Below are 27,548 nucleotides of genomic sequence, written 5' to 3'. Positions count from 1 at the left end.
AGGATGTTGCCTGGTTATTATCTATAAGGAGAGACTGGACAAACTTGGTTTGTTTTCACTTGAGTGTCAGGATCTAAATGGTAACCTAATAGATTTTACAAAATTATGAGAGGCATGGATAGAATGGATCGTCCGAATCTTTTTAGGCGAAAGTGAGGGCTGCAGATGCTGGAGATTATAGTCAAGAGAGTGGTGCTGGAAAAGCCAGCAGGTCAGGCAGCATCCGAGGAGCAAGAAAATCGACATTTCAGGCAAAAGTCCTCCATCAGGAATGAGGCTGGGAAGGTAGCTGAGAGTGCAATAGGTGGATGGAGGTGGGAGTAAAAGTGATAGGTCGGAGGGGAGGGTGGAGTGGATAGGTGGGAAGGAAGATGGACAGGTGGGACAGGTCATGAAGGCGGTGCTGAGCTGGAAGGTTGGATAAGATGGGGGGGGGGGGATGAGGAAACTGGTGAAATCCATTTGATGCCATGGGGTTGGAAGGTCCCGAAGCAAAAGATGAGGTGTTCTTCCTCTAGGCATCGGGTGATAAGGGCGTGGCGATGGAGAAGGCCCAGGTCCTGCATGCCCTTTGTGAAGTGGGAAGGGGAGTTGATGTGTTCGGCCATGGGGCAGTGGGGTTGGTTGGTGCAGGTGTCCCGGAGGTGTTCTCTGAAGCCCTCTGCGAGTAGGCTTTTTCCCCAGGGTAGAAACATTAATTACTAGGTCACATAAGTTTAAGGTTAAAAGGGGAAAGTTTAAAGGAGGAAAAGTGAAAGGCATTTTTAATTTTTTTACACAGAGAGTGGTACATGCCTGGAAACTGCTACCAGAGGAGATTGAAGATGCAGATACAACAGCAATTTTTAAGGAACACCTCAATAAATATATATAGGTAGGGAATTGAGGGATATAGATGACAAAAGGCTTTCAGTTTAAAAAGGCGTCATGTGTCAGCACAGACTTTGTAGGCCAAAGGGCATATTCCTGTACTATTCTTTGCAGGACTTGAATTATAGAACAGTATAGAAGAGGCCTTTCAGCCCAGTGAGCATGTACTGTTAAAACTACACTAAGTTAATACTATGCCCAATTCCAGCACAAGGTCCACAGCCTTGAATATTATGACATTTTGAATTCTCATCCAAATACTTTTTTAAAGCTGAGGCTACCTCCCAGGCAGTGCATTCCAGACCCCAATACCCTCAAAGTGAAAGAATATTGACTGAAATCCCTCCTAAACCTCTTGCATTCCATATTGTAATTGTGCACTTTTGTTATTGAGCCTTCAACTAAAGGAGAATACAGCTGCTTTCTTAATTATTTATCATTCTGCCCCCCCCTCCCAACCACCATTGCAAGCTTATCTACATTGTTCAAGGTATATAAACAACAACGGACCCAGCACTGATCCCTTTGACCCACCACTGGGCATCAGCTTCCCATCAAACGAACAGCCTTCTACCAGCACGCTGCATCCTCCACTAAGCAAATTTTAGAGTAATTTTATAAGTTGAATCTGAGTCACATACTTTTCAGCTCTTTATCAGTATCCCATGTGGGACCTGGTTAAAGACCTTGCTGACTTGGTATGCCATATTCTGACAAAATCATATGTTAACTAAACATGTTGAAATCTCAAGAACTGGAGAGATTTCAACATAGATTATTTTAACACCTACACAAATTGATTTCTCATCTTCTTGAGGTGGTGAATAGAAAAGTTGATTTTTATTATGCAATTCGAGCACCAGACTTACGTGGCTTGATACTGTTTACCAGCAAAATGTTGGATATCAAAGTTTCACTAATTTGAGGGGCATTGCAACAGGATTGAAAGAGTAATTTAAAAACAATAGCTTTATACAAGCTGTTTCAGAAGTTTACCATCTTGGAGGGAAAGATTTTAGAAACACTGCTGAAGCCCTTAAAATCGTGCAAACATCATTGACATAAAGGATGGGACTGAGGCATGTGATTTACATTATACATAACAAATTAATAAAAGAAATGGCATCTACATTTTAAACAAAAGCTGTGCAGTTAAGCAGTCGGCTAAATCTATTATTACAAAATTGTTAAAACCTGCTGGTACACTCCATGGGTTAAGGATACAGAAAGGTCATAGAAGGCCCTGGTTTGATATCTCTGTTATATGAGCTGATCGTCATTGGGACCTTGATGAGACACAAACTGTCATTTCTTGGTCTACAGGATGTATGGGAGGAAGAAGGGTTAATCAAGCAGAGCTCTCCTTTCTGAATTCCACCTCCAATTTAACATCGTATGGTTTAAATACATTGGCGCTAAGTGACAGAACACACCATTGGAGTTGAGGCTGCTAGTCTGAATGTACCCGTTCGGGGAGTTTCATAGCATGAGACCATTATCTGTGGAACTATTAATAGTGAGGTCCTGGAGCTACTTGTGAGGGAGGGAGGGAGAAGGGGACAAAGTAATGTGCCACTGACTGGGTCAGGGGGGCATTCCAAGCACAGCACTGAGGCCTGTCACAATCAGAAGGGGAGATGGGGGGGGGGGGGAAGTCTCAGACACTGCATTGATGTCTTCCTTCGTAGAACAGGAGGGAGAGATCCCACACAGTGCACTGATGCCTGCCACAGTCAAACAGGAGAGAGAGATCCCACACTGATGCCTCCTACAGTCGAATAGGTGTTTTTGCTGTAAATGGCAGACAAGGATCATGTTACCTGTCGGTTGCTGAGGGGTTGGGCCTTCGGTGCCAGATCTTGCCCTGGGGCCGGGCTCCGATGTCGCTGATCTGCATCAGGGCGGCAACCAGCTCGGCGGCAAATTCAAACTTTCCGTCACTGTCACCTCATCACCTCATCTGCAAAATACTTAACTGCCCTCCAAACGGAAAGGTTCTCTAGAAAACAGACACATTAAACCAGAATCCAATTTACAAATTCGAAACACTTCAACGGAACAAACCCCTTAAAATAACGAACATTCTCTGTCGTAAAACCCGGTCGTGGAGGAAGTGACATCACTACGTTTACCGTCTGCGGCGCATGCTGGGAGTTGTAGTTCTGAAGCAAGTTTAACTGTTTTCTCTCCAGGTAAAAAATGAGGTCTGCAGATGCTGGAGATCACAGTTGAAAATGTGTTGCTGGTTAAAGCACAGCAGATCAGGCAGCATCCAAGGAGCAGGAGAATCGACGTTTCGGGCATGATCCCTTCTTCAGGAATGCTTTCTGTCCATGAATGCTGTCAGACCAACTAAGTTTTTCCAGCAGTTTCAATTTTTATTTCTGGGAATTGTAGTTTTCGGAGTTGGTTTGATAAGGGAAGTTGATGGGAAGGAAAATTGTGTTTAAAGATACTGCCAATTTTTTTCTCCGCCAATGAAGTACTTTTTGAAGTGTAGCTCCTGTTGCAAGGCAGAAAATACATTCAATCGCCAAAATAGTAATGAGACAATGACAAAGTTTATCTTGATGATTTTTATTTTCAGTATTTATACTTGAATCATTTCAATAAAGCAGCTTACTTACTCATTTTCTGGCTGCATTTTAATTCAAAGGTCACATCTACTCTGGGCCATGAGTCTTTGTGTAACTGGATCACCCAATTTTGGGTTCGCATAAGATCTTTGGGTAAATGGGAAGGATTTCCTATAATTTAGCAAGGTACAAGCACTTTCTGTTTTTAATGACTTGAATTCTCTCCATTTTGTTCATTTCTAAGATGGCTGATAAGTTTGCTGATGCCTTGATTTTATCTTTGTGAGACTCCATCAAAATGTTTAAATCTATTTGGTGCCTTCCTGAATGAACCATTTCCATTATAATTAAACACAGACTAGAGACATTGTGTTGGTTGGGATGTCTGACTCCTTCAAGGATGCTTTGATGACAGCATTTCCCCTGCCTTCTTGGTGCATTTCATGGAATGTCTAATTTCTGAGTAGAGAATGTGTTTGGGAGTCTGATGTCAAGTATATAAACAACATGTGTCTCCCAGCTAAGCTGATTTTCAGTGATGATTTTACAATTCCTGTCCCACAATAACGACACTTTTGAACTACCTTGATGATCATGAAATGCATTGGGATTGGGCCGTGAAGGTGCTGTAGAAGGCAAATGTTTTTGATACATTACAGTTCACAGGTTGCTTCACCCATTTGGTCATTCAAACTAAGTTTAAAGTTTAAAGTCACAAAAACCCTATAAACATTGAGCAGTGACTAGTGGGGTACTGCAGAGATCTGTACTAGGACCCCATCTATTTATATTACATATAGTATATGTAATATCTCAAATTTTGCTGATGAGACAAAGCTGAGTGGAAGAGTTATGAGGTGGATGCAAAGATGTTGCAGTCTGATTTGGACAGGCTGAGTGAATGGGCAAATGTATTGCAGATGCATTATAATGTGGATAAATTTGAAGTTATCCACTCTAGTCACAAAACTGGGAATGGCTGTAAATTCAGAGGTGAACATTTAACAAGACTTGGATGTCCTAGTGCACCAGTCACTTAAATAAGTGCACAAGTTTCGCAGGCAAACAAGTAATCTATACGTTGGCCTTTATCGTAAAAGGATTCAAGTACAGGAATAAGGATGCCTGACTGAAAGGCTATTGCTGAGGCCACACCTGGGATTTGTAGTCAGTTCTGGTCTTATTTGAGAAAGGATGTTCTTGCTGCAGATGGAGTGCAGGGAAAGTTTACCAGATTGATTCCTGGAATGGCAATACTGTTGTATGAGGACTGAGTTGGTTAGGATTGGTGTTTAGAATCATAGCAACCTGTAAAATTCTAAGAGGACTAGACAGGTTAGATGTAGGAAGAATGTGCCCTATGGTGGGAGAGTCCAGAACCAGGAGTCATAGTTTAAGGATGAAGGGTTGACCTTTTAGGACCGAGATGAGGAGAAATTGCTTCACCCATGGAGCAGAGGGCCTGTCGGATTCACTGCCACAGAAAGTGGTTGAGGCCAAGACATTGTGTTTTCAAGAAGGAGGTAACTCTTGTAGTTAAAGGGAGATATGAGTAGTGGGCGGGATTAGGGTATTGAGCTGAATCATCAGCCATGGTCATATTGAATGGCAGAGCATGCTTGTGGGGTCAAATGGCTATTCCCGCTTCTCTGTGTGTATAAAGTTAAAATTCACACCACACCAGGTTGTAGTCCAACAGGTTTATTCATTCAGGTGGATGAAGGAGCAGCGCTTCGAGAGCTAGTGCTTACAAATAAATATGTTAGACTACAACCTGGTGTGGTGTGATTTTTAACTTCATACACCCCAGTCCAACACTGGAACCTCCAAATCTGTGAGTATAGCTTTTTTAAAAAATCTATCTCTATATATACAAAACCTGCTAACAGAAACTTTGCAAACGTAAGAGGTTTGAGATACATGCTGAACACCCTGCTGCTGTGTAGACTCAGTGTAACAATCCAGAGCAGCTGATTGCTCAGTCACCCGGAAGCAGTGAGCTGGAGGCTCGTGGTGCAGCCACGTCACTGGAAGTGCGTGCCGGTTTTCCCAGCAGCCCTTGGGCTGTCAGGTTAGTCAGCGGAGAGTTGGGAGTGTGGCGTTTGTTGCTCTGTGTCCGGGGAAGGTGCAGAGAGAGAGAGAGAAGGGGGAAGGTTTTACCGGCTGGTTTCCTCCCCTCGCTCCGGGTTAGGATGGCGGACAGTGGCCTGGGCGAGTGGTACCGCAGCATCCCCTTGGTTACCAGGTACTGGTTCACGGGCAGCGTGATCTTTCCTGTCCTGGAGAGGCTCAGTATAGTGAGCGCCAGGACCCTGGTACTGTGGGCCGAACCTTTCTTCAACAACTTTCAGGTAGGGCCACAACTCCCATCAGAGAGTGTCACTCCAGCTAGGCTGCCCTCTGCCTTGTGCTAGAGATTCTCTATCCTCTTGAGGTCGAAGGGCTCCCTTTTCAACTGGATTAACAGTCTCGGATAAATCATTAAACTGTGTAATGTGAGAGTTTTTCACAATGTTTTTAACTGTAGCCATCGGGATGGATTTGCCTGCTTGTCGCTGACGAGTTTTGTATAATGTTTGGCAAGTTAAGATGTTTGTAGGATAAATAATTTGTATCTACCCAACCCTTCAAAGGCCAACTGCACTGCTGTTCATAATACTGAAGAAGGGTCCCTGAACTGGAAATGTTGACTCTGCAAACCCAGGAATGCCAAATTACTGGGAAAAGCTCAGCAGGTCTGGGAGCACCTGTGAGAGAAAGCAGAGTCAATGCTGATCAAGAGTTGTCTTATCAGCCATCTCAGAGCTTGTCGAACTGAGTGGAAGCAAGTCAGCCTTAATTCCAATGGACTGCTTGTAGAGAAGAGTATATTTACCATTTTTTTTGAAAGCCCTCTTCTTGAGTAAGGCTGTGTTTACCTGCATGATTGGTGATTGCAGCTCACCCTAATGATCTTGACCACCACTGTGCCCCACCTTATATGCAGGTCCTCTGAAGCAAGGTGACCATCTCAACCTGCACTCACTAATCACAACCTGCTCCCATCTCCATCATTTGCAGACCCTTAGAAGGTCTCTGTGTACCTCAGTTTGAGAATGCCTTAGAATTATGGGGTCAAGATCAGATCCAACCCATCTGGTGCAGGATGTTGAAGATCCCCACTTTGTAATACTTCTCCCTTGCTCCCTATTGACATTAAACATATAAATCCAAATTAATCTTCAATTATTCCTGAAGATCTGCTACTTTGACCAAGCTTTTGATCACCTGCCATTGTATCAAATTTTTGTCAAACAACAGTCCTGTGAAGTACTTTAGGATGTTTTATTATGCTTTTCAATGATAAATTGCCACTTGTGATGATTATGATGATATTAAAGCCCAGGGCAAACAATGATTTTTCAGTTTATAAAGTGAAGTTTGAGTACAGAAGAAGGAGGAGTACTTCGCATCTTCCAGATCACTCATAAAGTACTGTATTGTAAAATATTTGCGATTTAATTAAAACGGTGTCTCTATCAACTGTGTAGGAGTAGATATAATTTTTCATCCAAGTATTGATGTGTAAGCATATTTACATTTCTATGAATACATTTAAATATGTAAATATAACTGTTTGAATTTGCATATTAATCAATAAGGATAATAGTTTGCTATGAAGTTAAAAATCGCATAACACTAGGTTATAGTCCAATGGGTTTAGTTGGAAGCACATTAGCTTTCGGAGCGTTGCTCCTTCATCAGGTGATAGTGGAGGGCTCAATCCTAACACACAGAATTTATAGCAAAAATTTACGTGTGATGTAACTGAAATTATATATTGAAAAATTGATTGTCTGTTAAGCCTTTCACCTGTTAGAATTCCATGACAGTTTCACTTCTTTCATGTGTAAATCACAAAACCTTCTTTTAAAAAGGTTGCATTCTCAGGTTAGCTGTTAACAATGGTGATAGCTAGACAATATGTTGAAGGTGTTAGCCCCCTGTGTTCACTGTCTATGCCATGATTGATTCTAATCCAAAAAGTGAGATAACGGAGTTCTACGTGAATGCATGCAGTTTTTGAGCAAAGTACAATGTAACTCTGCAAGTAGAAATTCACCCCACAAAATACAACGTGTGCATGTGGGTCTGTGTCTGTTTTGTGTGTGTGTGTGTCTGTCTGGGTTGGGGTTGAGTGTGAGAAAGTGTATGTGTGTGTATAGTGAGTGCAGAGTGTCTTACGTCTGTGAGGGGGTGCATGTGAGTGTGGGATTCACCAGCCATACCCACAAGGTAGTGCAAAACATCATCCATTCATAATGCAATGCCATCCAGGCTCTCAAAATCAATCACAACATTGTCATCAAACCAGCAGATGAAGGAGGAATCATTGTCATTCAGAATAGAACAGATTACTGCAAGGAAGTGTACAGACAACTGAACAACCAGGAACACTACAGGCAACTACCAGCTGATCCGACCAAAGAACGCACCCATGAAGTAAACACACTGATCAGAACTTTGGATCCAGTCCTTCAGAGTTCCCTACCTGGCCTGATCCCACATACTGTTCGTGTAGACGACTTCTACTGCCTTCCAAAGGTATAATAAGCCAACACACCAGGACGTCCCATCGTGTCGGGCAGTGGGACCCTATGTGAGAATCTCTCTGGCTATGTAGAAGGCATCTTGAAACCTAATGTACAAGGGATCTCCAGCTTCTGTTGTGATACTACGGATTTCTTACAGAAACTCAGCACCCACGGACCATTCGAACTGGGAATATTCCCCATCACAATGGATGTTTCTGCACTCTCACCAGCATCCCCCACAATGATGGCATCGCGGCAACAGCCTCAGTACTCAACACCAACACTGCCCATCTCCAAACACCATCCTACAACTCAGCCGCTTTATCCTTGATCACAACGTCTTCACCTTTGACAACCAATTCTTCATCCAGACACATGGAACAGCCATGGGGACCAAATTTGCACCCCAATATGCCAACATTTTTATGCACAGGATCTCCAACCAACATTATACACCAGGTACATTGATGGCATTTTCTTCCTCTGGACCCATGGCGAGGATTCACTGATTAAAACTACACAGTGACATCAACAAGTTTCATCCCACCATCAAACTCACCATGGACTACTCTCAACTATCTGCCTCATTCTTGGACGCATGCATCTCCATCGAGGATGGACACCTCAGCACCACACTCTACCGCAAACCCACAGACAACCTCACAATGCTACACTTCTCCAGCTTCCACCCAAAACATATTAAAACAGCTATCCTCTATGGACAAGACCTACGTGTGCACCAGATCTGCTCAGATCTGCTATCACCATTGTTAACAGCTAACCTGAGAATGCAACCTTTTTAAAAAAAGGTTTTGTGATTTACACATGAAAGAAGTGAAACTGTCATGGAATTCTAACAGATGAAAGGCTTAACAGACAATCAATTTTTCAATGTATAATTTCAGTTACATCACACTGTAAATTTTTGCTATAAATTCTGTGTTAGTGTTGAGCCCTCTATTACCACCTGATGAAGGAGCGCTGCTCTGAAAGCTCATGTGCTTCCAATTAAACCTGTGGGACTATAACCTGGTGTTGTGTGATTTTTAACTTTGTACACCCCAGTCCAACACCGGCATCTCCAAATTAAAGTTTGCTATATCATGCTCTCTTTCAACACTTTGGGAAATAGTAGCAGCATTAAATAACTGTACCAGTATTCCAGAGGCCTGTGATAATATTTCAGGGACTCTGGTTCAAATCCCACAGAAGTAGGTGGAATTTATATTCACTTATTACAATCTGAAATTGAAAGCAAAATCTCTACAGATTTTAATTAAATGGTCTGCATGCACACCAGTCTTTTCATCTCAAATTTCTCTGCTTAAAAAACCTTGTATTTATTTAGCACCTTTCATGACATTAGAATGCTCCAAAGTACTTTTTCAGCCAATTAAGTACTTTTGAAATGTTGGCACTGTCATAATGCTGAATATGCTGTGGATAAGTTGGCATCTTGCAGCAGCCACAAACAGCAGTACCAGTGAAACTGCTTCAGTGGTGTTGATTTGAGGGATAAATATTGGCTAGGACTCCAGGGCAAGTTTTAAGGCTGTATTTGTGAGCAATATACCTCCCTAGATGGGACAAGAAACATGTGATGTGCAGAAAAGCAACGGTGATGATTAATTTCATTGTCTTGTTTTGGGTGACATGTGCAATAACATTACCCACTGTCGTCATCATTGGTTGGAAATCTGCAAATTGGTTACCACATTTCTTGCATTGCAAGTGATGATGCTTCAAAAATGAAGAATTGACTGACTGAGATGACATTCTAGGATTGTGATAGCTGCTGTCTAAATGCAAGGTGCATCTATTTGGAAGGACGAAAAGGGAGAATTCAACATTGTAATGTGAACAAAAAAAAAATCATTCTTTGTATAAATCATTGTCACAAGGAGAGTTCTGTAGCAATGATTGCATGAAAGATTTGTTGATGTCAGTTTGAATTTCTTGCTACTTTGTTTTTTAGATTAGATTAGAATCACTACAGTGTGGAGACAGACCCTTCGACCTAACAAGTCCACACTGACCCATTCTCCTACAGTCACCCCTAACTAATGCACTTAACACTACGGACAATTTAGCGTGGTCAATTCATGTAGCATGCACACCTTTGGACTGTGGGTGATAACTGGAGCATCCGGAGGAAACCTGCGCAGACGTGGGGAGAATGTGCAAACTCCACACAGACAATTGCCCGAGGCAGGAATTGAACCCAGGGCCCTGGCGCTGTGAGGCAGCAGTGCTAACCACTGAACCACCGTGCTGCCAATACTGTTTGTTTAACAATATTGTGAATATACTGTGCATTGCAAAATAATACATTCATCCATTTTTCAAAATGTGACAGAAGCAGTATGACCGGTTTTGATGGCAGGTACTGTATGCTAGAAATAAAATTGGTTTTGATTCAAGTAGTAATCAAAATGTGTTTGATTTTCACTGTACTGCTGGTGTATGTGAGGCTAATGAGCAACCAATATTACTTTTTTGCATACACAGATATGGAGGCCAATAACTGCAAGCCTGTTTTACCCAATGGGATTCCATTATTTGATTCAGCTGTATTTCCTGTATTCATATTCCTCAAGCTTGGAAAGAGGTTGGTTTCTACTCCTGTCTTTGCACTGCAACCATTTGATGCACCAAACCTTTCAGCGCTTTTCTTTTCAAGAATCTTGTATTTAAAAAAAAATGAAAATACTAATCCAGGAGTTTGTGTGAAATAAATAATTACTTTGTTACAATTATTGATATTTTTAAAAAACTTTTTAAAAATACATTTTGGGCACAAATGTTTTTGCTCACAAGCTTGAATTATGTTAAAGAGTAAACATTAAACTTTAGTTTCAGAAACATTTTTAGTTGCACAAGCATGGGAAAGAGATACGCAATCTAGTATAAAGCATTATTGTGTTAGATAGATAGCCTACTGTGTTTGCACTAGGAGAAAGTGAGGACTGCAGGTGCTGGAGATCAGAGTTAAAAAGTGTGGCGCTGGAAAAGCTCAGCTGGTCAGGCACATCCCAGGAGGAGAGTCGACATTTCGGTCATAAGCCCAAATTAACCTTGGTGCAATCCGTCAAATCCTGAAAACCCTAAATGCAGTATTTTCACAATCTCCAGAATGGAAGTTGAAATTAGGTTCTTGCTGAAGATTGAAAATCATGATCTTAGAGTCATAGAGTCCCACAGCACAGAAACAGACTCTTCGGACCAGCTAGCCCTTACTGAGCATAGTTCTAAATTAAATTAGCCCTACTTGCCTGCTGCTGGCCCTTATCCATCCAAACATTCCTACTCGTGTACTTATCCAAACGCCTTTTAAACGTTGAAATTGTACCTATGTCCACCACTTCCTCAGGACATTCATTCCACACGAAACAACCCTCTATGTTAAAAAAAATTGCACCATGTGTGTTTTTTAAAATCTCCCTCCTTTTACCTTAAAATGTATGCCCTTATCTTGAAATTCCCAATCCTAGAGAAAAGTCAACTATGGTGAAGCCTCTTCTGGAATACTGTGTCCAGTTCTGGTCGCCCAGTTATAGGAATGACATTATTAAGCTGGAGAGGATTCAGAAGAGATTTACTAGGATGTTGCCGGGTATGGAAACCTCTTATTATTTTATAAACTTCTGTAAGGTTGCCTCTCAACTTCCCACACTTCAGTGGAAAAAGTCCCAGCCTATTCAGCCTTTCTTTATAACCCAAGCCTTTCATACCTGGCAACCTCCTGGTAAATCTCTTCTGAACCATCTAATATCCTTCCTATAACTGGGTGACCAGAAGTGGACACAACGTTCCAGAAAAGGCCTCGTCAATGTCCTGTACAACCTCAAAACTCCTATACTCAAAGGACCGAGCAATGAAGGCAAGCGTGTCAAATGCCTTTTTAACCATCCTGTCTATATGTGGCACAAACTTCAAAGAATTATGTACCTGAACCACTATATCCCTCTGTTCTATAAGGCCAAGGACCTATCATTAATTGTTTGTTGTACCAAAATGTTAATACCTCATTTATTCAGATTGAACCCATTTCATCAAGATCCCTTTATAATCTTAGAATTTTGTAGATTTCTATGAAGTTCCCCTATGTTCATTCTTCTAAACTCCATTGAATTTAGTTATAACTGATTGAGCATGTATTCATGTGTCAGTCTTGCTGTTCCAATAATCAGTCTGGCAAACCTTTGCACTCCCTCTGTAGCCAGAACAAGGAGATCTTCCTCAGACAAGAAGACCTAAGCTACTCAGTATGCTAGGTGTGGTTTCACCAAGCCCCTATGCTATCATCCCTGCTCCTGTGGTCAAATCTTCTTGCTGTAAAAGCCAGCGTTCCACTTGCTACCTTCACCGCCTGCTGTATCTGCATGCTTACTTTCAGTGACTGTTGTATGAGGACATGCATGTCTTGCTGCACCCCACCTTTTCTCAACCTATTGCCATTAGATATTCATCTGCTTTCTTGTTTTTGCTACCAAAATCAATAACCTCCTGTTTATCCATGTTACATTTCATCTGCCATGCACTTGCCCACTCACTTAATGTTTCCAAATCACACTGAAGCATCTCTGTATCCTCCTCAAAGCTTGCATGCGCGCGTGTGTATATATACACACCACACACAACACACACAGTGCTTTATGTGGTCTGCATACTTGGAAATATCACATTTAGTTCCCTCATCTGAATATGTATTGTGACAAACACTAATCCCTGTGGTATCTGACTAGTCACTGCTTATCACTTGGAAAAAAGTGCTATTTATTCCTACACTTTATTTTCTGTCTGCCAACCAGTTCTGTATCCATGTCAGTGCACTACACCCAGGTGATATCTGCTTTAATTATGCATGCCAGTTTCTTATATGGGACCTTATCAGAAACCATTTGAAAGTCCACATCCACTGGCTTATCAACTTTGCAAGTTACATCCTTGAAAGCTCCCAGCAGATTTGCCTAGCGTGATTTTCCTCTTTTTTTAAAAAAAAGAACCAGAAATGACATCACCCAGCTTAAGAAACCAAGACCTATAAATAGAGAGGTGGGGACATACCGCCAGTGTTTTACCAGAGACTCTCCCTGATGATGTGACCAAGTCATGGTGACGAAATGTCTGGAAACAAAGCTTCCAGCTCAGCGAGCTATCTTACATATTTACCATGCTAACTCTGTCCGACCCTGTCACTGGACATTCTGAGAGAGTCCCACACTGGCAGACACTTTAAGCAGTTATTCCTTTGGCAGAGATAAGGGTTGGCTTGGGGGAAGTGGCAAAAGAATCAGAGTTCGTAACACTTGGGAGGGGGTGTGGGCAGTTCACCTGACGATCTCAGTAAAGTATTCTTTTAACCAAGTTTCCTGTCCTTGTAATTAATGATGGTACATGTTACTTCCTCAATAACTACTTTAGAGAGTAAGTTTTGACCTGGTTTCAGGAAGAGATAGCAGAATTGAGTGCCTTGTGATATATCCAATGAAATATGCAATGAATTTTACTGTCATTCTTAAAACACCTAACTGACTCTGCAATATAATACTTGTTTTTTTTAATTATAGGTTTCTTTGATGGGAGAACAGCAGATTATATATTCATGTTGTTTTTCAACTGGATTTGCACGGTGGTATCCTTTTTGTGAAGCAATGTTGAAAATATTGCATTTCTATCCCTAAATATATCTTACTACACCCTATGGTCATTGAAGTATTTTTTGAAGTATTCAATTGTAATAAAAGACACACAGCAAAGTCCCCCACACAGCAATACTACAGTGACCAGATCGCTTGTTTCTAATGATATTGAAAGAGGGATGATTATTGGTCAAAACACTGGGGAAATCTCGCCAGCTCTTCAAAACAATACTACAAAATCTTTTGTGAGTTGGTGAGAGGGGTTTAACATCACTTCTGAAAGACAGCATGTCTGAAGGTGCTGTGTTCCCTTGCTGGATTGTCAGCCTAAAGTTTCTTAGCCTCAGGTCTCCTGAGGGGGGGTCTTGAATGTACACTTCCTTCAAGAGGCGAGGGCAATTGAGCCACAGCTGACAGCAGTAATAAGGAACACAGACGAGAAGAGCCCTGGTTAAAACTCTGTTAGCTCTGTTTTGAGTAAGCTGGGGCCTCCCATGCTCATGGAAGTACGAGGCGATCAGCTCCTGATTGATATATAGTGAAAGTAGGCTGAAATTGGGCTGAGCTTTGTCTCATTTGAAAATTTGGAAATATTACATTTCGTTCCCTCGTCTAAATTATGACAATATGTCGTGAAAAGCTGGAGTCCAATCACTGAGCCCCTGTGGTACTCATTGCCTGCACTTGGATAAGGACCCATTTATCCCTATTCATTTTTCTCAGTTCGCATACGTGCTAAAAGCATAAGGCAGGTATTGGAGGAGATATGACTATACTCATAGTCCTGCACTGAATCACTTTGATCATAAGAAATAGGTGTAGGTGTTGATCATTATCACATTGAGTCTGCTCCTCCATTCAGTAAAATTATGTACCCCCAATTCCACTTACTTGTTTGACCTCTATACAGCTTGACTACTTAGATCAAAAATCTGTTTTACTTGGTCTTGAATATATTCAATGCCCAGCCACCACTGTTAGTTTGTGAAGAGAACACTAAAGATCCTCTTCGATAACAAATCCCTTCTCATCTCTATCTTCAAAAGGAAACCCCTTATATTTAAACTGTCATTGAGTTCTAGATTTCCCTATGGGAGGAAACATCTCAACCTGTATCCTGTCATATTCCCTTAAACTCTTCCATATGAGTTTAGGCCCAACTTGAACAATTTTTTTGTTGAGACAACTTCTTCATCCCACCAGTGTGCCTAGTGAGTCTTCCCTGAACTGCTGCGATACAAATACAGATCATGGCAATGCCTTGCACCTTATAGCAAGATTTCTCTGTTTTTATACTCCACCCCTTGCAATAATGGTCACCCCTCATTTGCTTTTCTGATTATTTGTATTCTACTTTTTTTTGTTATTCCTGGTGAAGTGGATGACCTCGATCATTATAATGTCCCCTCTGCCAATCTTTTGCCTAATACTTTGAACTGTCTCTCTCCCTTTGCAGACATGACTTGTTTTCCTCCCAATCCTTGTATCATCTGAAAATTTGGCTACAGTATAGTTGGTCTCATCATTCAGGTTAACCACCTATCTGTCAGTGCTAATATATCACTCCCAAAAGTATATTTTATGTTACAACATAACATTTAATGGCACCTTATGGAATGCGCTTTGGAAATCCAAATGTACTATATCTGCTGATGCCTTTTAGTTCAACCTGCTTGTTACATCTTAAAAGAATTGTAATGTGTCAAATCCCATTTCCCTTTCATGAAGCCATGTTGACTTAGCAGGAAATTTAGAAAATCGTAATACAATCAAGCTAAATTTCCCTGGACAAATATTAAGCTAACTGGCTTATAGTTTCCTGCTGCTTGTCTCTCTCCTTTCTTGAATAGAGGTGTTACAGTTATAGACTTTGAAAGAAGAGTTTATGCAACTTGCTGGGCCTTGAAAGAAGGGCATGTACCAATTGCTAGGCTTTGAAGGAGGGGCTTGTACTTACGATGGACTGGGAAATGCACAAGTCTGCACAATGTTCCTTTTCTTCCTGGCCGTTTTGCAATATTAAATCATTGGGATGTGTACACTTAAAGAAGCCCCTGTTGCTAACTTAAAAGGAATGGACGTCATTTTTTTTTCCCTGATCAACAATGTAACAGATCGTTGGATTAACCATGGGAATGCTTGTAAGTATGTAGGAGGAGGCTGTTCCACTTCACGGAAATCTTGGTGTTCATTGTGAAGATGATGGGAAAGTTGCCATTATACTCTGTGCATGACCACACCTAATGTTCCATTTTGGGCAAGTAGAGGGAGATTGGTGGTAAACTGTAATTTAAAACAAAAGTAACTGACAGTCATCCTCCACTTTGAAATGCTGTATTGGTGAGCAAATTAAACATGAGATCGGAAAAGTAAATAGCATTTGGGACTACATTGGTGTAAAAGAAAAGTTTGATTATGTTTAGCATTGGATAATTGGCGAGTTTGTGACTCCATTCCATTGTATCTACCTCAGCTGTTTCTCCATTGAGGGCTGAACCTTTGGCTGCAAGTTATGGTTAAAAGCATAATATGAGTAAAGGTTTTTCCCCTTTGCTCCTGTTTCTTTTATTATAGAATATCTTGAGACATTTGGTAAAAATGTGGACTGCACCTTTAGTTCGTATCCATTGAAAAGATATTAAGTGGCGTACTAAAATTGTAGTTTTATCTGCAGCCTGGTACTGTATATTATGGGTTTCTTTTAAAGAAAAATATTCCTACGTACAGTTTTTTTATTAATCTGATTGAGCAGGTGAAGAATTTGGGACTTCCTTTTGCCCCCTCCTCCTGCCCCTCCTGAAGAGTGGTTGTTAATTTGAAGGAATGTCTGAGACTTTACTGTTTTCCTGAGACCCTGGCTATTCTAAATGCAAAACAGCTAGAATGTCGGTGTACCCCCTGGTTGCAGTAATGAAACCAAGCTACTGTGTCAAACTTGTATGTCAGTATTAAGGAGTGGTGTTTATAGATTGACAAGAGAGAGAAAAAAATTCCTGTTTTAATTTGAGAATTATTCAGTGAGGGAGAATGAGTTGCTTCTTAAATAAAATTGCTTTGTGGGGTATTAGTCAGGGGTAAATAAAGGGTCTGGATGGTTTACTCTTCAAAGGGTCGGTGTGGACTTGTTGGGCTGAAGGGCCTGTTTCCACACTCTAGAGAACCAAAAAAAAATCTAAAATTGGGTGGGGTATATTATGTGGGTAGTATTATGGTTAAGGATAAATAAATGGAAAGTATTGCTTTCCCTTTTTCTTTTTGACAGATTCTGTTTGTCCCCCTTGTTTTGACGGTGGTATATGTGTGGGCACAACTCAACAAAGACCAGATTGTAACATTCTGGTTTGGGATGACATTTAAGGTGAGAAAACCTAAGTATTATTGTTGATATTAAGTGTTGAAGCAAGATCGGCAGTTCCCAGTAGTCATTAAGCACACCACTTGATTTGTTGTTGCTCCTTCATTTGCATCTTTTACTCCCACAAACTCCCCATCTAGAAGAACAAAGACAGTAGACAGATGTGAACACCACAACCTACAAGCTCCCTCCAAATCTCTCATTATCCTGAACAAAGTCGCCATTCATTTATTGTTACTGGGTCAAAATCCTGGAACAGCACAGTGAATGTACCTGTATCCATAAACCAGGACAACAGCAGTTGCTGCAATTAGCCTTTACATAAAACAAAAAATAGAAAGTGCTGGAGACATTCAGCAGATCTGGTAATGTTCACTTTTTTTTTCCCCTTTTGATGATGCCAAATCTTTTTCTATTCACTCTTGGGATGTAGGCATTACTGGCTGGCTAGCATTTATTGCCCATCTCTAGTTGCTCTTGAGAAGGTGGGGGTATGCTGCCACCTTGAATCGTGGCAGTCCTTGTGCTGTAGGTATACACACCAGTGCCCTTAGGGAGGCAGTTTCAAGATTTTGATTTAGTAACATTTTGACACTAAAGGAACCACAAATATACTTTCAAGTCAGGATGGTAAATGACTTGGAGGGCAAGTTGCATCTGGTTGTGTTCCCATGTATCTGCGGTCCTTGTCCTTCTAGATGGAAGTGATCTTGGGTTTGGAAGATGCTATTATGAGGATCTTAGATGTACTGCAGCAATTCACCTTGTAGATAGTCCACACTGCTGCTACTGAGCATTGGTGGTGGAGGGATTGAATGTTTTTGGATGTGGTGTCAAACATGCATGCTGCTTTATGGTGGATGGTGTCAAGCTGCTTGAGTGTTGTTGGAGCTGCCCCCATCCAGGCAAATCTGGCTAGAAGATATGGCCTGGCTATATGAAGTCAAGAGGTGAGTTACAGGCCACAGTATTCCTAGCCTCTGAACTGCTCCTTAGTGCTGTTGAGCCTTTGTTCAGTGATAAGACCACCCCACTCCCATACACCCCTGCTCTCCCACCCCGCTTCAAAATGTCGATTTTGGGATATTTAGTGATGTAACACCTTACAATCACGGGGTAGTGGTTAGATTGTCTCTTATTGGTGATGGTCTTTGCATAGCAGGAATGCTAATTGTCACTTGTCAGCCAAAGCTTAGATATTGTCCAGATCTTATTGCATTTGAACATGGAGTGCTTCAGCATCTTGAGTCATGAATGGCGCTGAACATTGTGCACTCATTGGTGAACATCCCCACTTCTGACCTTTATGATAGAGGGAAGGTCATTGATGAAGCAACTGAAGGTGGTTGAGCCTTAAGATTGGACATTATCCTGAAGAACCCCTGCAGTGATATCCTGCACTGACCTCCAACAACCACCACCATTTTCCTATTGTCAGGTATGACTCCAACCAGCGGAGAGTTTGCCGTATTGTTATGAGATTGAAGGCATGTACTGTACCTTTTTAAGACCGAAAGAACATGCTGTTCTGAACTGAGAGCTTACAAGCATCTATGTATTTGACTGGATAGCAGTCCCAGAGTGTACTGAAAAGTTGAAAACTTATAACATTTGGTTGTGAAATGGATTCCTGAGTTTAGGTTGCTGTTTTGACAGCAATTCAAATTTAACCAATCACTTTAAATTATGTCCCAGGATACTAAAACCCAGTCGAGTTTGAATTTATTGTTTTGCCAACATCAAGATGTTGGGGAGGTATAAAATGCAGGGATCTTGAACATTGATCAGAGAGCAACTGTTGTAGAGAGAGAAATTCGTGGAGAGCTAATTCCCCAAACAAAATCTTGCTCCTAAAGAAATTCGAAAATACTCTCTATCAAAGGTACCTTTTCATATGAAACATACATGCAAGAAAAAGAAAGAAGGTGATCCAGGGAAATCAGCAACCAGAAGCATGAAGACTCAGAAGACAGTGCCTGTGTGGTTTTCAAATTATTGGAACAGCGTATTGTTAGAGTTGAAGGCAGATAGTAAGCAGTTAAGAGAAAGGGAGTTGTGAATAGTTGTTGTTTGATGTTCACATTTAGAATTAAAAATAAGTTGATGTTATTTTCTTTAAATAGTGGAATTTGGGAGTTCTCTGTCACTCATACTTTACCCAGCTTTTCTGGGTTTGGTTTAATTAATAGGGGTTCTCCTCATGTTGTAAGAATATTAATTCTATGATATGGAGGTGCAGGTGTTGGACTTTTGTGGACAAAGTTAAAAATCACACAATACCAGGTTATAGTCTAACAGGTTGATTTGGTTCTGCTCCTTTGTCATGTAGCTAGTAGGGCAGGATCATAGGACACAGAATTTATAGTAAAAGATCAAAGTGTCATACAACTGATGTATTAAACAATCCCAGATTGCTGTTAAGGTTTTAATTATTTAGAATGGGTGTGCATCAATTTACTTATTAATTAATCAAAACCTGGTGACAAGAGGCCAAGAAGTATCATCCATTTGGTACTGCTGGCTGAAAACTTCTGCAAATACCTCAGCCTTATTTTTTATACTGATCTATTGGGCTCTTCCATTATTGAGGATAGGGATACTTGGGGAACATCCTCCTCCAATGAGTTATTTAATTGTCCATTACCATTCACAACTGGATGTGGCAGCACTGCAGAGCTTAGATCTGATCCACTGGTTGTGGGCTCTCTATGGGCACTTGCTGCATGTACTCATGGGCGCAGAAGTAGACCTGTTTGGTAGGTTTGCCTAGTCTTGAGTTGCTGGTTCTGTTCAAAATTTGTCCCATTTAGCATAATGATATTGCCACACAACACGATGGAGAGTGTTCTCAATTTGTCTCCACAAGGACTGTGCAGTGGTCACTCTTACTGATACTGACCTGGACAGATGAATCTGCAGCTGGCAGATTGGTAAGGATGAGGGTAAGTATGTTTTGCCCTCTTGACTCCCTCACCACATTCTCCGGACCCACTCTAGTAGCCATGTTCCTTTAGAACCCAACCCACTTGATCAGTAGTTCTGCTTCTGAGCCACTATTGATGATGAACATTGAAATCCACCACCCAGAGTACATTTTGCAACCTATCCACACTCAGTGCTTCCTCCCAAGTATTGTTCAACATGGAGGAGTAGATTCATCAGCCAAGGGAATGATGCATGATCATCAGGAGGTTTTCTTGCCCATTTTAACCTGAAGCCATGTTGAGTACTCCCAGGGTAACTCCCTCCCAACTGTATACTACTGTGCTGCCACCTCTGCTGCATCTCTCATGCTGGTGGGAAAAAACATATCCAGGGATGATGATGGTGGTGGCTACGTCATGGTCATGCTTACAGACCTTAAAGGCAATGTCAGGCTGTTGTTGACTAGTTTGTGAGTAAGCTCTCCCAATTTTGACACTTGCCCCTGGAAATGAGTACGGATGACATTGCAGGGTTGACAGGACAGTTTCTGCAATTGTCTTTTCTAGTTCATTTTTATTGAATTTGAATTCAGATTCCACCACCTGCCACAGTGGGATTCAAACCTGTGGGTCTCCAGAACGTTTGCTGGGTTTCTGGATTAATAGCATTGTGTTAATATCACTGGGCCATTGTGTCAGACCTGCAGAGTTCTTCCATCCCTTTGCTTCTGTTCCGATTTTTGGCATCTGCAATTCTTTGTTTTATTGTAGCCTTTATATAACTTATTTTATGGTGTCGGGCTATCCACAGCTCTTAGATTCCTTAGTCTGTTGTATTGTGGGCACATTACAAATGCAAACAGCATTGAGAGAAATAACTGTACAAGACCGTTCTGGGAAGTGGTGATAGCTGGTACAATTGCAACATTTAAAAGACATTTGGATGGGTATATGAATAGAGAGTGATATGGGCCAGGTCCTGGCAAGTGGGACTTGACTCTATGACTCTATTCACTGATGGGACTTAGTTTAAAATCTGACCCAAAAGATGGCACATCTGACAGTGCGGGATTTCCTCAGGACTGGGTGTGGCAGCTTGGATTATTTGTTGAAATCTCGGGTTTGGGTCTCAAATTAGTAACTGCAGCCTGGAGTGCTACCATTAAACCTAACCTGCCACTGAGTGTTGGAAGTTGACCTTGGTGTATTTGTTGTTTCTCATCATAAAGAAACATGCTTAATTTTGCATCTTCCTAAAGAGTTTGTACCATCTGGGAACTGTGTGAGAAATATTGAGTGGTGATTAGAAGTCAGCTGATCTGCATTTTTAAATTTTAAAAACCTGTTTAATAGTATTTTCACATTTATTTTGTATTATTTTTTTCCACAGGCTTGTTATTTACCCTGGGCTCTGCTCATATTCAACTTTATTCTAAGAAATTCGTAAGTGCAGAAGTGATTTAAGTTCTCTACTTCTTTATCGCACTGGTTCAAGTGATCAGAAATTTGTATTGTTTGAATACACAATGTAAAAGTCGGCATCTGTGTCTTGTAGAGCAGGAATGACTTCTTGTCTGAGAAGAGTTCAGAAGAGATTTACAAGGGTGTCACCAGTTTTTTTTTTTGTTTTTTGGGGGAGGGTAGGGGTTTGAACTATAGGGAGAGGCTGAATAGGCTGGGGTTGTTTTCCCTGGAGCCTCAGAGACTGAGGGGTGACCTTAGAGGTTTAATAAATTATGAGGGGCATGGATAGGATAAATAGACAAGGTAATTTCCCTGGGTTGGGGAGTCCAGAACTAGAGGGCATAGATTTAGCGTGAGAGGGGAAAGATTTAAAAGGGACCTAAAGGGCAACATTTTTCACGCAGAGGGTGGTGCGTGTATGGAATGAGCTGTCAGAGGAAATGGTGGAGGCTGGTACAATTACAGCATTTTAAAAAGCATCTGGATGGGCATAAGAATAGGAAGGGTTTAGAGGAATATAGACCAAGTGCTGGCAAAGGGGACTAGATTAGGATATCTGGTCAGCATGAACGTGTTGGATTGAAGTGTCTGTTTCTGTGCTGTACATCTCTGACTGTAAGTCAGTGGGGTTTATGCTGTGCTGATGAGAGGCCTGGAGAGGCTGGGAGCAAGAGGGAGTTGGAGGCTAGTACTGCTGAGTCAGGGCTTTCTTCCTCCCCAGTGGGAGCAGGGAAAAGGAGCAGCACTAATAAGGTAAGTGGAGGGAGGCTGGTACCAGGAGATCGAGGGGGTGGGGAAGGCAAGGCCAGGTTTCATTTTGTTTTGTGGTGAGAAGGATTCCATGGAATGAAATAAAATGTGCCAATAACATCCAGTTTAATTTTTGGAGTTTCCTCGAAGACCTGCAAATAGACTGAAGTAAGTTACCCTGAAGCAAGGCCAGATTTGTGACAGGAGACTACTGCTAGCACAGTGTTTTTAAGACTATTCCAAATGGCTGTGGAAGCTCATTGTCATTGAAGTCTGTTGTGCAGACTTTGGGCATGTTATGGTGAAAGAAACAGCACAACTGAGGAGGAGGTGCCTGCCTCTAATTAGCTCCGTGTTTAATTTTTTTAATGTATTCCACAGAGAATGGTCATGCAGCCTTGATACTGATGAGCACTCATATCAAAGACAGCCTCCAAAGGAGAGACTTCAGAGATCTTTCTATCCCTCATCAAAGCAAAGCTTATAATCAAAGAAATCCTTAGTGTTGTGATTAAATTAAATTCTTTGTTCATGTGTTTGAGGTGGAATTTCTGTCTTGTTCATTAGTTTTCTTGAAACTGTATTTTGCAAAAATGCTTTTGACAAGCTGCTATGTACCCTTAATGTAAGTTAATTCTTTTTAAATCCATTGCAGGGTGATGGACGAGCTCGTTGGTATCTTTGTTGGCCATATGTACTACGTCTTGATGTTTAAATATCCTCAGGAATATGGTGGGAGAACATTTCTATGTACACCACAGTTTCTGTAAGTAAATCTAGCTGGTCTTGCTACTTTGCTGTTGGCTTTGTTTCACTGAACCTCTAACTGGTTTGTTTTGTAAGAGATTGTACTTAGAGAATTTTCTTTTCTCTCCTATCTCCACTCCAGCTCTCGATGGTTTCCTCCAAGGAGGGGTGGTGTATCTGGTTTTGGAGTCCGACCTGCAAGCAGGAGACCACAAGCTGAAGAAGAGGGGGGGCGATGGGGGCGAGGCTATTTCTGGGGTCAAGGCCAAAGATTAGGAGACAACTGAACTTTTTCTATGGAAGAGCCCAACGCCTGCGTTTGTGTCGTTTACTGTACAATACATGTTGACTAAGAGTATCTTGTGTTCTGGAATTGCAGCTGAAATTTTAATGATTGTGGGATGCTGGTAGGATTGTGATGTCCACTTGGCTGCTAAGGAAAGGAGGATAAGAAATATTGATATGGAAATGTACATCTCTTGTAGACTACCATAAATCTGATCTTTACAGCAGAATTTCATTTTCGGAAGGATTTTGTAGAGTAAATCAAAGTTTATGACCTGTTCTTTTAAAACGTTGACCAGTCGATACCAGGACACACACTTCCAGTTGTTAAACTGGAAGTTGCATATCCACTGCAACAGGCATTTTCCTTTCACACCTTCGCTGAGAAATGATATCGAACCCGTTAAGAGAAACAGAATTTCCAAGAATTACTTATTTCTTTATTGTTTAACAGGCAGGATCTGCATTGATCAGGTTGGCAAGAGGTATCATTTGGGTAGAGTGTGCGCATTCTGTATTTTTCTCTCTCGCTCGCTTGCACACACGCAGACGCGTTACACATTTTTAGCATTTGTCCCAGTTTTATGAGCAACATTTCGGGTCTACAGTAGAGCTGCTGTCACTTTGGGAGATTGCTGGATGTGTGTGGTGTTGGGAGAACGCATGGGAAAGAAACTTTGGAGCACATCAACTGACTGAAAAGCTATGTAGCAGTCACCAACCAGGGATGATATTCTGAAACAACAGCAACTCCTGATCATCTATGGTGACCCTCCGAGCTAGTTTCACTGTTGCTGTTAGAGTTTTATGGCTTACATAGTTTGCTGCTCCTGTCAATTTTTTTTTCAACAGAGGTGGAAAATAGGAAGTCTGTCTGCAGGAAAAGAATCGTTTGGGTTTTGATTTTGCTAATTTCTTCACTTTGATATAGCTATCAGAATTATTGCCAAACTGCATTTCTTGTATTTGAGATTTAAACAGAATGGGGGAGGTTGTATTGAATCTGAATCATCAGCATCGTTAACCGAAATGGTGCTTGCAAAGACAGATAAGTCTGCTCAGCAAACACTAATTCTGTTTCAACTTTGATTCTTTGCTGCCATTGTTTTTCTAGGTCTCTGAATGACACCAACTGAGAGCCTGGCAAACTGGGGCATTCGTCAGCGTTCCTGTTGAGCTAGCCACTAAGATGTGCCAAGATAGAAGCCACATTAGTTTCCCCAGTAACTGGCCTGTGTTTGGTATTGGCTGCTGGAAAGGATTAGTGTTGGGCCAGTGATATGCTTAAATGCTTCATCCTTCCTAGGTGCCCTGCCTCCTGGTTCATTGCTTTAGTTTGAAGGTTGAATGAAGGGTTGTAGAGTTTTAAAAATATATTTACAGAGACTTCATTGGTGTAACAATCGTTACAAAAGCTGTCAAATGACCAGAAGTGCCATAAAGATGTCATTGAAACCAGTGTGTTCCATTCTCACTCCTGATCAGTGCTTCACTTTCATATTGAAATCTCTTGTTTTAAAAAAAGTCAACTTTGTCATGGCAGATAATGTTTAAAAATAAACTCTTTTGAATTTCATACTTCTGATAAGTAATCTTAAAGCAAAATCTAATGCCTGCACCTCCTGTATCCTAAATTCCAGGTCTTTATTTATAACAAGATTTTGTTGTCCTGTACTAACATACACTGTCAGCAGAGGCAGTAAAATGCCACATGTGGACGGGGGGGAGCCCTGAGTGTACAGTTTATGTGGACACTTGCCATTCTTATGGAAGTCCTGGGAATTTATGATGAAGGCAATTGACATGTTTACAATGGAAATACAAAATTTAAGATCGAACGTAAACTTTTTGTAATGGGACGAATGATATCTCAACTATGTGCCCTTTTTTAACCCCGCTTCATTCCAGAGATACATTCAGTTGACTGCCCTGATGTGGGAACTCTACTAGTGTAATTTATTTTAACTTGCAACCTCCTGACTACATTTAAGGATCTCCAGTCTAATTGGAAAGAAGATCATTATATTTATAAAAGGGTTTCGGTTCTAGTAGCAGATGCTTTAAATTTCAGAATTTAAAGAAATAACTTCAGTAACTGTATATTGTTCAATTCTAAATAATCCAATTAGATTTATAAAGGTGAATTCTACTGCAAGAGAAAGCATGGCCAAATTAATAGTGCTGTGCTTATTAATTGACGTGCAATGGCTTTGAGCAGAGACAGTAGTGCGGAATTGGTAAACCCATACGTTATTTCATATTAAACGTGCCTATTTCTGTTTAATTTGTTTCCAAGTGAAATGTTAACAGGTGGTATGATGTAGGTTATTGGTTTGTCAGTTCACATAACCAGGCATTCAGAAGTGATGCATAGACCATTAAATCTAGGCACATCCACACAGACAGATTGACTGCTGTCCTATTAACCTTTGCATATGTATTGTCTCTGGAGACATGGGGGAATAGCAATTTAGCATTATGCAGTCTTCCAAGATTGCTTGTGATTACATGATTTCATTAATTAAAAGCCTGGAAACTCACTTTTGTTTGTGATGGATTTAAATATGGTACATAAGATTTAATTTTCAATTTGGATTAGAATTTGTTTCACCCACTTAAAATATATTTAATATTTTAGAAAAATATCAGCCACAGGTATATGAGGAAAGTTTAGTTGTCTCCTACAACCCTTGAAAGATTATTTCTTTCTGCAATATGATTGAATTAGGTTTTTCCTTTGTGCTGGTCTCTTCCACTGAGAAAGGTTGATGTATAAATGAAAGATTATTGGCAAAACCTCAAAGGGCATACAGTTAGTATATTCTGATTCCTAAAGCTGTTTTGTATAAAAGTTGTATGCTTTTGTAATTAAATCACAAATTGCTGAAATTCTAAAATGAGTAGAAATTTTTCATAGGTTTATTTTTTCTTCTTGTGTGCTGAAGTTGTCAAACCTATTATTTATTGATGGGAACATGTTGATCACAGTTCATTGCTGAGTGAGTTCTTGATCTTTCAGATTGGGAGATTGCTTCTGCATTTCAGACACTTATCTTTGACAATGGCCATTTGAAGAAGTTATACAAAGTAAGCTAATAACAGCGAAATAAACAATGGACAACAAGAGGCTAAACTGCAATCTTATCAATCACTCTAACCTATTGCCCTTGACCCATTCACTTCCTTGCAGTTCATCTGTGTGATTAATGCTGGGCTATTGTGCACTGCAGACTTGATTTTAATTGCTTTGCCATTGGTGGCAATGCTGTCAGCTGCATTCAGTATGCTCTGGAATTTTCTCCTTTAACCTATCACCTTACCTCATCTTTGTTCTTTGAGACCGCTTAAAATCTACCTCTTTGAATAAGGTATTGGTTATCTGACCTAATATAGCTTGACCTCTCATTTTACAGCACTCCTGTGAGGCCCCTCGGGATTGTTTGTTTTATACTTATGTTCAAGAGATTACGTAAATACAAGTTCTTTTAAAAAAGCTCCTCATTGGAGTTCATGACTTTTGCATTTATACAATGTACTTAAATCCTGGGCATCATAAGTTCCAGCTTCAATCCAATGCTGGCTTTGATGCAACCATTTGCTTCAATTATGCCTGGGACAGTGTAGGGTGCTAATATGAAAATATAGTTGTACCTTGACCAAATTAACCAGCATGAGTTAAGTGATTACTTAAACTGTAACGTAGACAGAAACCAGAAATTACTGAGAAGCTGCAGAAGAAAACAGGTGACTGATTAGATGAAAGAAGAAATGGTTAAGCACAGTTGGTTATTAAATAGCTTATTACCAGCGACAGGTCAAGGAAATAGAAGGATCTGATGATATAAAAGAGGAAAGGAACTTGCATCCTGATATTGAAAACCTAGGACCAATACTTGTAAGAAAGATGGCTCTGAGTCAGGGACTCGCAGAGGTCAAAAGAACTGTGGTATGATTATTCAACATGGGACCCTAGATCAAGGACCTAGAGAACAGAATATACTCCAGGCCAGAGCCTGCTCATATGTTTTCTGGTGGTATTCTGTGTAAGAATTGAGACTTATATTTATGTGATTCTGGTAAATAGTGTTGTATAACTGATACTGCCTCTGAGATTTATCTGATTACTGTGATTGCATTTTGTGTAAAGCTGTATTAGCAAAAAGCACAACAGACAAGCAGGTCCACCTGGATTTTCACAGGAGCTGGATCTGGGAGAACAATACTGAGGCATTTGTGATGCTTCTAAAGATCAGTAGCCTACTTGTATGCATTACCTAGGCTTACATGCAGAAATGTAACAACCTATGTTTTGGGACCATGGATCAAGGAGACCACAAACTAAAAGGAAAACAACATCTCAG

The 27,548-nt window shown here is 40.8% G+C and overlaps 2 protein-coding genes across 7 annotated transcripts in view; one reads left to right on the top strand and one right to left on the bottom strand.

Moving 5' to 3' along the window:
• The window catches only part of tbc1d31 (TBC1 domain family, member 31), a 43,965-nt gene extending 40,998 nt beyond the window's left edge, over window positions 1-2,967 (bottom strand). For 2 of the 6 annotated variants that reach the window (XM_060823045.1, XM_060823044.1), the window contains exon 1: window positions 2,691-2,869. In XM_060823045.1, coding sequence (XP_060679028.1) covers window positions 2,691-2,767 — 77 coding nt within the window. In that variant the 5' untranslated portion in view covers window positions 2,768-2,869. Of the gene's footprint in view, window positions 1-2,064; window positions 2,097-2,690 lie in introns of those variants that run through there. The other 4 variants (XM_060823041.1, XM_060823046.1, XM_060823047.1 and 1 more) reach the window with 4 other exon arrangements.
• Window positions 2,968-5,497: 2,530 nt separating this feature from the next.
• On the top strand, window positions 5,498-26,076 carry derl1 (derlin 1). The gene is made up of 8 exons (XM_060823058.1): window positions 5,498-5,797; window positions 10,529-10,628; window positions 13,591-13,655; window positions 15,777-15,803; window positions 16,925-17,020; window positions 21,332-21,384; window positions 22,811-22,921; window positions 23,045-26,076. Exons 1-8 carry the CDS (start codon window positions 5,639-5,641, stop codon window positions 23,187-23,189), a joined length of 756 nt encoding a protein of 251 aa, XP_060679041.1. The 5' UTR covers window positions 5,498-5,638; the 3' UTR covers window positions 23,190-26,076.
• Window positions 26,077-27,548: the final 1,472 nt, after the last annotated feature.

The sequence above is a fragment of the Hemiscyllium ocellatum genome, chromosome 4, assembly GCF_020745735.1.
Source record: "Hemiscyllium ocellatum isolate sHemOce1 chromosome 4, sHemOce1.pat.X.cur, whole genome shotgun sequence".
Taxonomy (NCBI): Eukaryota; Metazoa; Chordata; class Chondrichthyes; order Orectolobiformes; family Hemiscylliidae; genus Hemiscyllium; species Hemiscyllium ocellatum.
Note: the sequence above shows the minus strand (reverse complement) of the source record. Positions and strands in the feature narration are given on the sequence as shown.